Source organism: Pongo abelii, chromosome 11 (genome assembly GCF_028885655.2).
Source record: "Pongo abelii isolate AG06213 chromosome 11, NHGRI_mPonAbe1-v2.0_pri, whole genome shotgun sequence".
Taxonomy (NCBI): Eukaryota; Metazoa; Chordata; class Mammalia; order Primates; family Hominidae; genus Pongo; species Pongo abelii.
The window spans coordinates 145,501,018-145,516,814 of record NC_071996.2 but is presented as its reverse complement, the minus strand read 5'-3'; the positions used below and the strand labels follow the sequence as shown (position 1 = coordinate 145,516,814).

Below are 15,797 nucleotides of genomic sequence, written 5' to 3'. Positions count from 1 at the left end.
TGTGTGTTGAGGATTGTGTGTGTTGGGGATTCTACGTATGTTGGAAGTTGTGTGTGTGTTGGGATTGTGTGTGTGTTGAGGATTGTGTGTGTTAGGAATTTTGTGTGTGTGTTGAGGATTGTGTGTGGGGGGATTGTGTGTGTTGGAGATTGTGTGTGTTGGGAATTTTGTGTGTGTGTTGGGGACTGTGTATGTTTTGGGGATTGTGTGTGTTGAGAATTTTGTGTGTGTGTTGAGGATTGTGTGTGGGGGATTGTGTGTGTTGGAGATTGTGTGTTGGGAATTTCGTGTGTGCGTTGAAGATTGTGTGCGGGGGGATTGTGTGTGTTGGAGATTGTGTATGTATTGGGAACTGTGTATGCGTTAAGGATTGTGTGTGGGATTTTGTGTGTGTGTTGGGGATTGTGTGTTGAGGATTCTGTGTGTGTTGGGTGTTGTGCATGTTGAGGATTTTGTGTGTTGGAGATAATGTGTGTGTTGGGAATTGTGTGTGTGTTGGGGACTGTGTGTGTGTTAGGGACTGTGTGTGTTGGGGTGTGGTGTGTTGGAAATCATGTGTGTTGGGGACACTGTATGTGTTTGGGGGAGGGTGTCGATAAGTGGTCTGGAGTGTGATATTGGGGTGCAGGCTCCATGAGTCCCCACCCCACACCTGAGCCCTGGGACCGCCTATCTGCTTCGGAGTGGGGTCTCAAGACCCTGTAGGTTCAGCCTAGGCCCTGTGCTCTCCAAGCTCAGACCCCAGACCCCTCGCAGCCCTGCAGACCCTCCCTGGGTCCACGTGTCTCTTTGCAGGTGCTCTGGCGAGTGGCGATGTGGAGAGACCATCAGGCAGCCCTGGCCTCAGTGGCCACAGTCCCCTGGCTCCACGCTGCGCCCACCCCACCAGGTCTCCTCTGCCATGGCCCAGGGGCCTTCAGTGGGACTGAGGGGAAGAGGGAAGGAGAGCGGGTGCCAGGGAGGAACTGCAGGGAGAGAGGAGAGAGGTGGAAGAAGGAGAAGGAAGGAAGGGGCAGGATGGAAGCTGGGTTTCTCCCTGTACCCACCCCCTACTCCGGGACACGTGTCCAAGCCCTGGCAGGTGGAATTTTGGGGCAGGGCCTTGGTGGTGAGGAGACCTCCAGGGGTCTGATAGCATCTCCTGTCTCAGAGCCCTCCTCCTGGACCCAGCCTCCCCTCCAGCCCACACAGTGGCATTCCCAGTCCTCAGAGGACAGCTTTGTCCCACAAAGCTCAGAGCCTTGAGGAAGGCCCACTGCTGCCCCGGAACAGAGACAGCATTCAACGGAGGTTGGAACAAGGCTCTACAGGGCTGGGGGCAGAGGGAGGTTCTGTCCAGAATCTGCCTTCAGGACAAGTACAGCCAGCAGGGGCAGCTTAGCCACTTTTCCACCGCCTGGGTGAGGCGCAGGGCTATGGAGGCACCTACCGACCAACAGTTTTCCAGCCCCAGAGCCCCCGCCATTGGGGCACGAGGGTGGGTGTGCCAGGAGACAGTTGCTGCGGGCCACCTTAGCTGTCTGGCAGCATAGTGGGTGCTGCCAGGCTCCCTGGGGGCCCCCCGCCAAGCCCACCTGGCCAGCTGGGCCCCCCCACCTCCCCACCAAGCCACCCACACAGCCTCACATCTCTGAGACCCGGGAGTGGCCCTTTGTTCATAAACGAGAGCTTCCTCGCCGTGGCCGCAGCTCGCAGACATCATCTTTGATGCTCTTTTTCCACCGTTTCGGTGCTTTAATGTTTTCCCTTCACAGCCGGGCCGAGTGTCTCTCGGAGCCAGGCAGCCGCGCCAGCTGTCAGGCGGTTTCTAGCCTCGCTTCGGTTATTTTAAGCTGATGAGCCTGACGCATCTCATCACTAATATCAGCAGTTTCATTTCTCCTGTTTTCCATTCACAGTAATAAAATGCTCAGCACAGAATACAAGGAGATAAGCAAGCCGTTTCACAAACGCCGGGCCGCCAGCCAGGCCCAGGCACTGGACCCCCTGAACCACCCCACCCTGGCACGAGTGGGCTGGAGGGCAGGACCCCGGGGAAGAAGGTCAAGGCTGGAAGGGGAGATCAGCCTCACAGCCAGCCCCCACCACCGCCCGGCCTCCCGTCAGGCTGTTGGAGGCATCACAAAGTGGAAAGATCTGGAACTGTGGCCATGGTGTGGGGCCATCCAGAAGGTGGAAGCTTTCAGGGGGAGCCGATTAGCCATGCACAGTTGTCATTCAGTAGGGCCACCTGTGCCCCAGCGAAGGGGGCTGGGCCGGGAAGGCAGAGGCCAGGCACCTGCCCCCAGCAGGGGCAGAGGCTATGGGCAGCCGGGAGGCTCCCAGAGGCTCCGGCAGAATGGGAGTGGGGTCGAGCCCACCCCTCACTGCAGCCCAGGAACCTGAGCCCAGAGGGGGCCACCCACCTTCCCCAGGCAGGGAGGCCCGGCCCCCAGGGAGATGGGGGAGACGGGGGAGGAGGAGGTCCTGCCCCCACCCCGCAGCCTCAGGAGGGGCAGCTCGGGCGGGATATGGAAAGAGGCCACAGCAGTGAGCAGAGACACAGACAGAGGAGGAAGGGGCCCTGAGCTGGGGAGACCCCCACGGGGTAGGGCGTGGGAGCCACAGGCCCACCTCCTTCCCATCTCCTCTGTCTCCCTGTCTCTGTCTCTCTCTCCCTCCCCCACCCTCTCCCCAGTCCTACCCCCTCCTCACCCCTCCTCCCCCAGCACTGCCTCTGTCACTCCCGCCCACGTGGACGTGGAGGAAGAGGGGGCGGGAGCAAGGGGCGGGCACCCTCCCTTCAACCTGACCTGGGACAGTTTCCTTTCCGCTCACATCTGTCTGAGCAGTGGAGAAGGAGGCGGCTCTGGTGGGGCTGCTCCAGGCATGCAGATCCCACAGGCGCCCTGGCCGGTCGTCTGGGCGGTGCTACAACTGGGCTGGCGGCCGGGATGGTTCCTAGGTAGGTGGGGTCGGCGGTCAGGGGTCCTGGAGCCAGGGGTCTGGAGGGACCTTCCACTCTCAGTCCCTGGCAGGTCGGGGGGTGCTGTGGCGGGCCCGGCCCCGGCAGCCCAGGTGTCCCGGAGCCAGGGGTCTGGAGGGACCTTCCACCCTCAGTCCCTGGCAGGTTGGGGGGTGCTGTGGCGGGCCCGGCCCTGGCCCCCAGCTCTGCCCCTTACCCTGAGCTGTGTGGCTTTGAGCAGGTGACCGCCCAAAGTTTGGGCAGCTCAAACTCCTGGGTTCTTCTCTGGGCCCCAACCCCTCCCCTGGCCCAAGTCCCCTCTGCTCCTGGGCAGGCAAGACCTCTGTCCCCTCTCAGCCGGTCCTTGGGGCTGCGTGTTTCTGTAGAATGACAGGTCAGGCTGGCCAGAACCCCAAACCTTGGCCGTGGGGAGTCTGCGTGGCAGCTCTGCCTTGCCCGGGCATCCTCAGTCCTCACTCGAGTTTTCCTAAGGATGGGACGAGCCCCATGCGGGACTAACCTTGGCTTTATGACGTCAAAGTTTAGATGAGCTGGTGATATTTTTCTCATTATATCCAAAGTGTACCTGTTTGAGTGAGGACAGTTCTTCTGTCTCCAGGATCCCTCCTGGGTGGGGATTGTGGCCGCCTGGGTCTCTGCCCAGATTCCAGGGCTCTCCCCGAGCCCTGTTCAGACCATCCATGGGGGAGGCCTTGGCCTCACTCTCCCGGATCGAGGAGAGAGGGAGCCTCTTCCTGGGCTGCCCGTGACCCTGAGCCCTCTGTGTCCACGGTGACCACAGCCCACCCCTGGACCCTCTGTGCCCAGCCGGCCTGCACCTGGGGATCCCAAGACCTGGGGAGGGTGTTTTTCCCCAGGCCAAGCCTAAGACGGTCCCTCTGGGCCCTGCTGGGTACCGGGGTGTGACGCCACTGGGAAGACAAGATGAGGGGCACCCCTGGGGCTGCCCTGACCCCCCCTCGAGGCTCCTGTCCCAGGGGTCCTAGTGCCCCTTCACTGCGGCAAGCCACTGGGGGTTCCCCACCTTGGCCCCTCTCCTGGGGCCTGCTCCCCGGCACCTGAGGCAGCATCCTCGCCAGAGCCCTGCCTTTCTGCCTCAGTGCCATCTCTTAATGGAGGCCCGTGGGTCACTCAGGACTCAGAACTGGAGATGCTGGGCAAAGGGGGTCACTCAGGACTCAGAACTGGAGATACGGGGCAAAGGGCAAAGGGCAAAGGGCCAAAAGGCATCCCAGGGAGATGATTGCGGGGGAGCCAGAGTGCAGAAGGGTGCTCGTCACGGGAGGAGGAGCTGAGTGAGGCAGGAGGGGAGCCGAGCCTCTCCCCCGTGTCCTGGCTCCTCAGGCACGTCCTCCAGACGCCACCCTCCCCGACTCAGGCGGGAAAGATATGAGCAAGGTGTCTGCAGCCAGACACTCATGCCTCAGGTGCCCGCACGTGTGCCGGACAAGACTCTCACAGGTGGCGTGCCTCGGTTTCCCCACGGGTAACACTCAGCACAGGGCACTCAGCAAGGCGCAGTGGGCATGACTGGGGTCCTGTGTGTCCTGACCCAAATGTGGCCACCCCGGCCGCAGTGGTCTTCATTCCAGGATGCCTCTTTTCCCTCCTGATCTGTTCACTGCATTTGCCATTCGGTCATTCCTGCGGTCAGCACTCGCACCTCAGGTGTGTGCTTCCCTTGTGTTTTATGAGATATCCCCAACCCGGCCGCTTGTTGGTCCCTGTCCGAGGGCAGGAGCGTAAATAAGAGCCTCCGCTTTGGCGTGGGACCACTGTGAGCTCCAGTCAGCGCTGCCACCGCTGAGCTCTGGGCCTTTGGCAGGACTTGGCCCCTTACTGATTTCGTGTGCTTTGGGGTCATGGCTGAGGACGCCTCCTGGCAATGCTGCGTCCTGAGGATTAAATCGGGTCATCTGTAGAAACTGCCCAGCCCAGCCCCTGACACTTTTTTGTTTGTTTCTTTTAGTGACAGGGTCTTGCTCTGTCACCCAGGCTGGAGTGCAGTGGTGTGATCTCGGCTCACTGCAGCCTCGACCTCTGGGGCTCAAGCGATTCTCCCACCTCTGCCTCCAGAGTAGCTGGGACTATAGGCACGTGCCACCCTGCCAGGCTAATTTCTTCCATCTTTTTTAGAGACAGGGTCTTGCTATGTTCCCCAGGCTGGGCTCAAATGGGCCTCCCACCTCAGCCTCCCCAAGTACTGGGATTACAGGTGTGAGCCACTGCATCTGGTCTCCATGACACATATTTTTAAAGTCCGATTTTTAAAGTCAAACTTTTAAAGTCAGATTTTAAACCGACTATTTTGAAAAATATACAAAAAAGTTTAAAAACAATGAATATCCCTCACCTAGAATCAATAACTAAGAATATTGACACATTTGCTTTGGGGACTGGGCGGCTGGAGCTGCCATAACAAAGCTCCACCGACCGAGTGGCTTTAAAACAGAGCCTGCCCTCTCGCCGACCGAGGGCTGGACGTGCAGGATGGAGCTCCACAGGGTCAGCTCCCCTGTGCTCTGAGGGGCTCTGCTCAGCCTCTCCCGGCTGTGGCTTAAAAACAGAGCCTGTCCTCCCACCGTGGGGGGCTGGCCATGCAGGACCAAGGGGCCACAGGGTCAGCTCCCTGTGCTCCGAGAGGGCTGTGCTCAGCCTCTCCTGGCTGGGGGGTTTTGTGGCCACCCTCTGTGTTCCTGACTTCAGAAGCATCCCCCAGGCTCTGCCTTCATCTCCACACGGGTGACTCTGTACAGGAAGCCAGGCCTGCTGGTCAGTGCCCACCCAGCCCTGTGCCCTCATCCTACCTAGTCCCAGCTGCCGTCACCCTATTCCTAATAAGGCTGCCTTCTGAGGTCACGGGGTTAGGACTTCCGCATAGGAATTTGTGGGGACACGGTTCGGCCCACAGCCCTTCCCACCTCCACACACACACACGACTGTGAGGAGTTGGAAGACCCCACTCCTCGCCCCTGCCAGGTCCTCTAGGGACAAGCTCGCTGTCCTCGTCCCAGCACAGCCCGTGGGCCGGTTTCCTTGTCCCTAATGGGACTACGGTCAGAGATGCTGGGTCTGGTCTGGGCCGGCAGGTTCCTCAGCCCGGGGCAGGCACGCCTTCTTCTGTGTGCTTCTGGAAAGCAATGTCCTGTAATGCGGTCTCTCTGCGGGAGCACCCCCACCGCCGCCTCGCAGGCCTGTTCCACAGCCCCGGGATGGGTTCTCTGTCCCTCCCAATCCTGCATAGGGCACAGCCCTCTCTCATCAACCCACGATCCTACATGGATCCGAGAGGGAGCACCTGGGGAAGCAATGGAATCCCATAGAAACACCCCAAATCTAACCTGACCCAGGACCAGCCAGTGGTCACTTCTGAATATTCACCTTCCTAGTAGACACTACCAGCCAAGGGAGGCCAGGAAGACTTCCTGGAGGAGGTGGCCTGAGGACTGGGGTAAGGCAGGCCCTGCGTGGGGGTCGCCACTCAGCACCCCCACACTGGGTGGGAGCCAGTCTCTGAGACTGGCTGGGGGAGGTGGGAGAGGGGGCTGCTTGAACCGCAGACACCGAGGTCTAGCCCCCACCCCACCCAGACAGTTGGTGGAGGCAGGGGAGGCTGAGGGGCCCAGCTGGACCTGCTCCCCGAGAAGGATTCCAAAATGGGGGGGTGGGCGGGGCGATGCAGGAGCCCAGGTCCTGGCTTGAGGCCCAGTGGCCGAGGGCTGGTGCGAGCCAGACCGGAAAAGGGTTGAGCCTGTCAGCGCCAGCACAGATCAAGTCAGGAGCAGGTCCCTCCACCAATGTGTGCAAATAAATAGCAGTTAAGTTTCTAGTTACACGAACAATGCACAGATGATTCCATGGACATTGCAGTGTGGACATGCAGCAGCCATTGTCCTGTCACCAGCACCTCGCCCTACAGCTGGGGGGTCCCTCAGTGCTTCCTAGCCATGCAGGGTCCCTGCTCAGAGTTCCCGTGATGACCCCTATTCCTCACCTGCCTGTCTGTCCCGACAGCTGCATGGCAGCCCTGGCCTGGGAGATGGAAACCCTGAGGGGCTGCCTGTGGTGGTGGGGCCCCTGGGTCCCCACTGCATTCCCAGAAACCCAGAGGGCAGGGCATTTCCCCTGCTCTGTGCTGAGTCCACCCAGCCCCAGCCTAGTCCCAGTAAGGGCTACAGCCCACCCTGTCCCAGGCTGCCTCCCAGGAGCCCTCTTGGCCCTGATGCCAGAAGCCCATCTTCCTCCATTCAGGCAGGTCTCTGAGTGCCCTGGCCTGGCTGCCCGCTGGCCCTGAGAGTCACACTACCCCACAGCCCTCCTTGGTCAAAATCCACTCTGGAGTGGCTGGGAGATTCCCCGGGCCCACCCTGCACACACCTCTGCAGGGAGCTTCCCCTGGCTGGCCGGCAGACAAGGGCGGTCTCAGAGAGGGGGCTCACCTCAGCAGCCCCTTGTGTAGCCGGCCGTCGCCCCTACCACCTCTGGGCACACTCAGGAAGCTGGGGGACAGGCATGCAGGTGAAGGAGGCGAGCGCTTGTCAGCCAGGAGGCCATGGGCACAGAAGGAACAGGGACACCCGGGTGGCCTCAAGGTTACTTCAGACCCCTCTCTCGTCCCCTGGGAGGTGCCCAGTGAGGTTGGCACTAGGAGTTGGTCCTGGTCACACGACAGACCCACCCACCTCTGGTGTCCAGCCAGCACACCCTGGGCTGGCCTGGCTGCAGGGACACGAGGACAGCAGCCCCTTCCTCCTCTGAGCTGGTTGCTCCTTGAGTCATCACCACCGCCTGCCACAGAGGCCGCCTGTCCCAGGAAGCAGAGGGACCGCAGCTGTGGCAACCAGGGCCTGGTCTCTGTATCACCTCGAGGGGGTGCCACACCCAGGCCTGAGACGGAACTGAGTGACAGTGCCCTGGGTCTGACAGTGCGGGGCTGGCGCCATGTTTGGGGAACCCTGTGGCATGGGACATGTGGGTGAGCCGGGAAAATCACCCCGCTGCATGGCATCTCGGGCCTGGATCTTAAGCCCCTGTGTTGGTGCCCCCACCTGGCGGAAGAACTGCGACCCCCATGTTGCCATGCAGGTGTCCCAGGCCCTGGCAGGCATATGTTTCAGGAGGTCCTTGTCTTGGGAGCCCAGGGTCGGGGGCCCCGTGTCTGTCCACATCCGAGTCAATGGCCCATCTCGTCTCTGAAGCATCTTTGCTGTGAGCTCTAGTCCCCACTGTCTTGCTGGAAAATGTGGCGGCCCCACTGCCCACTGCCCAGGGCAGCGATGCCCATACCATGTGGTCCCAGCTCCGAGCTTGTCCTGAAAAGGGGGCAAAGACTGGACCCTGAGCCTGCCAAGGGGCCACACTCCTCCCAGGGCTGGGGTCTCCATGGGCAGCCCCCCACCCAGCCAGCCCAGTTACACTCCCCTGGGCCAGAGCAGTGCAGACAGGACCAGGCCAGGATGCCCAAGGGTCAGGGGCTGGGGATGGGTAGCCCCCAAACAGCCCTTTCTGGGGGACTGGCCTCAACGGGGAAGGGGGTGAAGGCTCTTAGTAGGAAATCGGGGGACCCAAGTCAGAGCCAGGCGCTGGGCAGAAGCCGCAGCCTCACGTAGAAGAAAGAGGCGCTGCAGTGGAGGCGAGTGCCCATCCCCGGGCGGCAGAGGCCCCAGCAGAGACTTCTCGACGACATTCCAGCTAGGGTGGCCCTTCCAGAGCCCTTGTTGGCCGAGGGATGTGAGCAGGTGGCTGGGGAGGCTTTGGGGGGCCGCCCAGCCCCTTCCTCACCTCTCTCCGTCTCTCAGCCTCCCCGGACAGGCCCTGGAACCCCCCCACCTTCTCCCCCGCCCTGCTCGTGGTGACCGAAGGGGACAATGCCACCTTCACCTGCAGCTTCTCCAACGCATCGGAGAGCTTCGTGCTGAACTGGTACCGCATGAGCCCCAGCAACCAGACGGACAAGCTGGCTGCCTTCCCCGAGGACCGCAGCCAGCCCGGCCAGGACTGCCGCTTCCGCGTCACACAACTGCCCAACGGGCGCGACTTCCACATGAGCGTGGTCAGGGCCCAGCGCAATGACAGCGGCACCTACCTCTGCGGGGCCATCTCCCTGGCCCCCAAGGCGCAGATCAAAGAGAGCCTGCGGGCAGAGCTCAGGGTGACAGGTGCGGCTTCGGAGGCCCCAGGGCAGGGGTGAGCTGAGCCAGTCCTGGGGTGGGTGTCCCCTCCTGCACAGGATCAGGAGTTCCAGAGTCGTAGGGCAGGGACCCCCCCAGCTCCAGTCCAGGGCTCTATCCTGCACCTGGGGAATGGTGACCGGCATCTCTGTCCTCTTGCTCTAGAAGCACCCCAGCCCCTCTAGTCTGCCCTCACCCCTGCCCCTGACCCTCCAACCTGACCCTGTCCTAACCCCTGACCTTTGTGCCCTTCCAGAGAGAAGGGCAGAAGTGCCCACAGCCCACCCCAGCCCCTCACCCAGGCCAGCCGGCCAGTTCCAAGCCCTGGTGATTGGTGTTGTGGGCGGCCTGCTGGGCAGCCTGGTGCTGCTGGTCTGGGTCCTGGCCGTCATCTGCTCCCGGGCCGCACGAGGTAACGTCACCCCAGCCCCTCAGCCTGCCCTGCCCTAACGCTGCTGGCGGCCCTCACTCCTGCCTCCCCTCCCTCCACCCTTCCCGCACCCCACCCCACCTCCCCCCATCTCCCCCTCAGGCTAAGTCCCTGATGAAGGCCCCTGGACTAAGACCCCCCACCTGGGGAGCACGGCTCAGGGTCGGCCTGGTGACCCCAAGTGTGTTTCTCTGCAGGGACCATAGGAGCCAGGCGCACCGGCCAGCCCCTGGTGAGTCTCACTCTTTTCCTGCACGATCCACTGTGCCTTCCTTCCTGGGTGGGCAGAGGTAGAAGGACAGGCTGGGACCACACGGCCTGCAGGGCTCACACTCTATTACAGCCAGGACCCCACCTCCCCGGCCCCCAGGCAGCAACCTCAATCCCTAAAGCCATGACCTGGGGCCCCAGCCCACCTGCCGTCTCCAGGGGTGCCCTGCATGTGTCCGCCTGCGGTCTCCGGGGGTGCCCAGCCCTGCATGTGTCCGCCTGCGGTCTCCGGGGGTGCCCAGCCCTGCATGTGTCCGCCTGCGGTCTCCGGGGGTGCCCGGCCCACGCGTGTGCCCGCCTGCGGTCTCCAGGGGTGCCCGGCCCATGCGTGTGCCTGCCTGCGAGGGCGTGGGGTGGGCTTGGTCATTTCTTATCTTACATTGGAGACAGGAGAGCTTGAAAAGTCACATTTTGGAACCCTAAATCTGCAAGAATGCCAGGGACATTTCAGAGGGGGACATTTAGCCAGAGAGGAGGGGTGGAGCCCCCAGATCACACAGAGGGCAGTGGTGGGACAGCTTAGGGTAAGCGGCTCTTAGTGGGGGTCCCAGGTTCGGTGCCGGCGCTGCAGCCAGGCTGTGGAGCCTCAGGCCTCCTTCTTGAGGTGGGCCATGGGGCTGACTCCCTCTCCCTTTCTCCTGAAAGAAGGAGGACCCCTCGGCCGTGCCTGTGTTCTCTGTGGACTATGGGGAGCTGGATTTCCACTGGCGAGAGAAGACCCCGGAGCCCCCTGTGCCCTGTGCCCCTGAGCAGACGGAGTATGCCACCATCGTCTTTCCTAGTGGAATGGGCACCTCGTCCCCTGCCCGCAGGGGCTCAGCCGACGGCCCTCGGAGTCCCCGGCCTCTGAGGCCTGAGGATGGACACTGCTCTTGGCCCCTCTGACCGGCTTCCTTGGCCGCCGGTGTTCTGCAGACCCTCCACCATGAGCCCGGATCAGCGCCTTTCCTCAGGAGAAGCAGGCAGGGTGCAGGCCATTGCAGGCCATCCAGGGGCTGAGCTGCCTGGGGGCGACGGGGGCTCCAGCCTGCACCTGCACCAGGCACAGCCCCACCACAGGACTCATGTCTCAATGCCCACAGTGAGCCCAGGCAACAGGTGTCACTGTCCCCTACAGGGAGAGCCAGATGCAGTCATTGCTTCAGGTCCTGCCGGCACAGAGCTGCCTGCGTCCAGCTCCCTGAATCTCTGCTGCTGCTGCTGCTGCTGCCTGCGGCCCGGGGCTGAAGGCGCCGTGGCCCTGCCTTACACTCCGGAGCCTCCTGCCTGAACTTGGGGGCTGGTTGGAGACTACTTTGGAGCAGCCAAGGTGCCCCTGGCAGCGGCATCCCGAGACGCCCTGGACGCAGGGCCCAAGACTGGACACGGGTGGGAGGTGCATGGGGCTGGGGACTCCCCAGGAGTCATTTGCTCCCCACAGGCCTAGAGAAGTTTCAGGGAAGGTCAGAAGAGCTCCTGGCTGTGCTGGACGGGGCAGGAAACCCCTCCACATTCACATGTGTCCAGGCAGCACCTCAGGGCCTTTGTGGGTCAGGGAAACTGAGGCAGTAAGCGGGCAGGCAGAGCTGGAGGCCTTTCAGGATCAGCCAGCACTTTGGCCTCCCGCCGCCCCATTCCACCCCAGCCCCTCACACTCAGGATACACTCAGGAGAGGGATATTCTATGGTCCCAAGGTCAGGAGGGCAGGGCTGGGGCTGACTCAGGCCCCTCCCAGCTGTGGCCACCTGGGTGTTGTGAGGGCAGAGGTGCAGGCACCTAGGCTCCCCCCATTTGTCCACCCTGGGAGCTCTCCTTGGAACCCATTCCTGACATTATTTAAAGGGGTTGGCCAGGCTCCCACCAGGGCCTGGGTGGGAAGGTACAGGCATTCCCCCGGGGCCTAGTACCCCCGCTGCAGCCTATCCACTCCTCACATCCACACACTGCACCCCCACTCCTGGGGCAGGGCCACCAGCATCCAGGCGGCCAGCAGGCACCTGAGTGGCTGGGACAAGGGACCCCCCTTCCCTGTGGTTCTATTATATTATAATTATAATTAAATATGAGAGCATGCTAAGGAGTTCTGTCCTGTCCGGTGGCTGTGGGGGCAGTGAGCAGGAGGGAGGGAGGCCTCCAGGGAGGGGCAAGGCTGCAGCCAGGCTGAGGCTGCGTGTGGAGAGTGCTGGTGGCTCCCCTGGATCCTGGCCTGAGTCAGGCCTTTCCCTCGCTGTCCCAGAAACACACAGGCCCCCCTCGCCCCGTCTGCCCCACTCACACATACAGCCCTCCGGTGAAAAATTCCTCCAACATCACGGGGCTGGGGGCACCATCTTCCCCAAGCCCAGGTCTTTTGGGGAGTCCCACAGCCCCCTGCCCCCAGGCTTCCTGGCCAGCCATGGGTGTCCCTGAGTGGCTGTGCCTGCTCCATAGCCCCCATGTCCCCATGCCTGCCAGTCCCTCCGGGCAGGGGTGGTGCCTGGTGCCAGGGCCTCCACAGCGGGGTGGCAGAGCTGCCCCGGGCTATGAGGGACACAGCATCTGCGGGTCCCTCCCCAAGTACACAGGGTGGGGGCAGCGGGGGAGGCAGGGTCATGCCTGCTGGAGCCCTATCACCCTGCTGGGGTCCTTGGCAGCTAGCAGCAGGGACGGTGCAGGGAAGGGAGCCCTGCCAGGCCCTCGGGCACCGCAACTACCCACCCACTGCCCTGCCCTGCCCTGGGGCTCATTCTGTGCTTGCCATCCTGGAGCCCGGTCCTGGAGGGGCGACGGTAGAATCCCCACGCCTGTGTCAGGGACAGGCACAGAGACCTCGCAGCTCTGGGAACTCCCGGTGAGATCCGGCAGATCAGGCCTGGCAGGGAACGCTACCCGGGGCCTCTGCACATGATGTGGGTTTCCACCCGCAAAACCCAATAGGTCCCATGGAAAATGACCACAGGCAATGAGAACCCCGTGGAGTGCTGCATGTGAGATCAGCGTCCAGAACTCACGGCTCTCAAACACCCATTCACAGCGCAGCGCGCCAGCATCCAGAACTCAGGGCTCTCATACATCCATTGACAGCGCAGTGCGCCAGGGTCCAGAACTCATGGTTCTCATACACTCATTCACAGCACAGCACGCCAGCGTCCAGAACTCACGGCTCTCAAACACCCATTCACAGCGCAGCGCGCCAACATCCAGAACTCATGGTTCTCATACATCCATTGACAGCGCAGCGCGCCAGCATCCAGAACTCAGGGCTCTCATACACCCATTCACAGCACAGCGCGCCAGGGTCCAGAACTCATGGTTCTCATACACTCATTCACAGCACAGCGCGCCAGCGTCCAGAATTCACGGCTCTCATACACCCATTCACCCCATTCACAGCGCGGTGCGCTAGGAGATGGAGTGGCGGGCGATGTTTCGTCTAGGACAGCAAGAGAGATGCTCCCGGCATTAACCTAGCCAGAAACGTGGGAAAGCTGCCGCAGAGGCTGAACTCAAAGGCACCCTGACCCCCGGGCCCCGAAGAGGCGCCACAGCTGCAAACATGCACGTTCTTCTGATGCCATTTGTAAATTTAATACGATCCCAATAAAAACCACAGTTCTGGAACCATCATGCTCATATGGAAAAATTAACAAGCAAGTAACAGCCAAAAAACCATGAAAAGAAAGTGAAAGACGACCAGCTTTATGAGCTCAGGGGAAACTTACTGTAATGAAAACAGGGTGGGATAAGCACCAGAAGACACAGGAACAGGCCCAGTCCCTGCGACCTAAATCAGGGAGGGGAAAAACGACTTTTTAACCAACTGCCCAGGGATAGGGATAGCCATTTGGAAAAGTATTAAGTTAGACTCATATGCACAAATCCTAAATGCAGCAGAGAGAAGCATAAAAAAAAGAACCCTGGCCGGGTGCGGTGGCTCACGCCTGTAATCCCAGCACTTTGGGAGGTCGAGGCGGGTGGATCACAAGGTCATGAGATCGAGACCATCCTGGCTAACACGGTGAAACCCTGTCTCTGCTAAAAATACAAAAAAATTAGCTGGGCGAGGTGGCGGGTGCCTGTAATCCCAGCTACTCCGGAGGCTGAGGCAGGAGAATGGCGTGGACCCGGGAGGCGGAGGTTGCAGTGAGCGGAGATTGCGCCACTGCACTTTAGCCTCGGGGACAGAGCCAGACTCCGTCTAAAAAAAAAAAAAGGAACCCTACAAGAAACAAGAAACCGTGGGTGCATTCTTACAGTGTGGGAGGGGAAGTCATTCCCAACGAATAAAGGACATCAGGGAGCAATTAAAGAAAAGACTGATACACTGAACTCCATATATTGGAAAACAAAAAACTTTAGCTTGGCAAAAAAAATCATCAACAAACTGAGGGAAAATATTTGCACCACCACAAAAGAGCGAATATGCCAGTCGTAGGAAGATCTAAGAGTCTGGAAAAAGCAAGGTCAAAAGTACACGAGAGAATGCAGGAGACATAGCCCAACAGCTCAGAGAAAATGTGTGTGCGAGCCTGTGTGTGCACGTGTCTACATGTGTGTAGACATATGTGTGCATACAAATGTGTGTATGTACATACACAGGAGTATGTGTGTGGGTGTGTGTGTACAGGTGTGCGGACGTGTGTATCTACAATATACGTATATATGGCAGTGCATGCGTGCGTACACATATCCCTTAAACAATAAAAGGATGTTCAGTTTCTCTCAACAAAAATACAAGTTGAAACTACATCCACCAGGCTGACAGAGCTCTGACAACGGTGCGGCTGTTGGCGAGGCTGCAAGGAGCAGGCCTGAGGGGCTGGCGGGGAAGCCGAGCTGGGGACGCACCGGTGCCGTCTGGTAAGCGGTGGGCACTTGCCCTTCGCCCTCTCAAACCCCGTCCTCGTAGAAACACTTCCCAGAGGTCACCAGCAAACATGTGCAGACGCAGAGCCCACGAGCTCACGGCGCTGGCTCGACAACTGCACAACTGCAAAGCCGTCCAAAGCCGGCCGGGGGCTTGAGCCCGCCCTGGAGTCTCCATTAGCTGAGAGCTGGGGCAGCGGGAGCCGGGAGGAGGCTCAGGGCTCCCCACAGAGGGTCAGGTCACTCAAGACCATGAGGGGACGCACGCGCAGGACAGAACAACTCGCTGTCCCCAACTTGCTGTCGTGTGAAAATGACATGGCAGCAGTCTGAGCCTCAAACAATGCCAAATTAAAATTAAAAACCTAATTGAGGCTTGGCACGGTGGCACTTTGGGAGGCCGAGGCGGGAGGGTCGCTTGAGCCCAGGAGTTTGAGACCAGCCTGGGCAACAAAGTGAGATCCTGTCTCTACAGAAAAATTTTAAAATTAGCCAGGTGATGTGGTCCCAGCTCCTCGGGAGGCTGAGGCGGGAGGATCCCTGGAGTCCCGGCGGTGGAGGCCGCAGTGAGCCACGATGGTGCCACTGACTCCAGCCTGGGCGGCAGAGCGAGACCCTGTCAAAAAAAAAAAAAAAAAAAAAAAAAAAAAAAAAAGCCTAATTGATTGACACACTTTGAGTATGTTTAAAAGAACATGAGCTCAGATCGATACTCACAAAAAGAGACAAGGCGGGCGCGGAGGGAGGAAGCGGTCGCCGTCCCGGGCGGGTGTCCGCAGTGGCGGCGGCTGAGAGAGCGCAGCGCAGTCAGCACTTCGCCTCCCGCCTTCCCGTCAGGCCGCCCCGCGCCGCCGCGCACTCACTTTTTCCGTCCCCGGCTGGCCCCGGGCCTGTGTCGCCGCCTGGCTGCGGCTGCGCTCCCGCCCCACCCACGCGCCCCAGGCGGGTCGTCCCGGCCTCGCACAGCAGCTGCTGCGGCTTCAGGAGCGCCCTGGGTGTGGCCGGGCCTCGGGGCTCCCCGGGGGACAGTGCTGGGAGGAGGCCGGGGCGCGTGGGATCCAGAGCGGGAGAGGGGCGGCCCCGCCCCGTGTCCCAGGCCCCTGAGCCCGGCCGGCTCCACCCACCCCCGCGCCCGCG

General features: G+C 61.0%; 1 protein-coding gene across 1 annotated transcript; it reads left to right on the top strand.

Annotated features, from left to right (window-relative positions):
- Positions 1–2,753: 2,753 nt before the first annotated feature.
- On the top strand, positions 2,754–11,892 carry PDCD1 (programmed cell death 1). The gene is made up of 5 exons (XM_024243624.3): positions 2,754–2,944; positions 8,764–9,123; positions 9,392–9,547; positions 9,763–9,797; positions 10,481–11,892. Exons 1-5 carry the CDS (start codon positions 2,869–2,871, stop codon positions 10,718–10,720), a joined length of 867 nt encoding a protein of 288 aa, XP_024099392.1. The 5' UTR covers positions 2,754–2,868; the 3' UTR covers positions 10,721–11,892.
- Positions 11,893–15,797: the final 3,905 nt, after the last annotated feature.

What these genes read in the sequence shown, in the direction of transcription:
- PDCD1 (XM_024243624.3), top strand. Translation starts at nt 2,869, where the DNA reads ATGCAGATCCCACAGGCGCCCTGGCCGGTCGTCTGGGCGGTGCTACAA. An exon ending in GGCAGAGCTCAGGGTGACAG is followed by an intron (nt 9,124 to 9,391) that starts GTGCGGCTTCGG and finishes GTGCCCTTCCAG; the next exon opens with AGAGAAGGGCAGAAGTGCCC. An exon ending in GGCGCACCGGCCAGCCCCTG is followed by an intron (nt 9,798 to 10,480) that starts GTGAGTCTCACT and finishes TTCTCCTGAAAG; the next exon opens with AAGGAGGACCCCTCGGCCGT.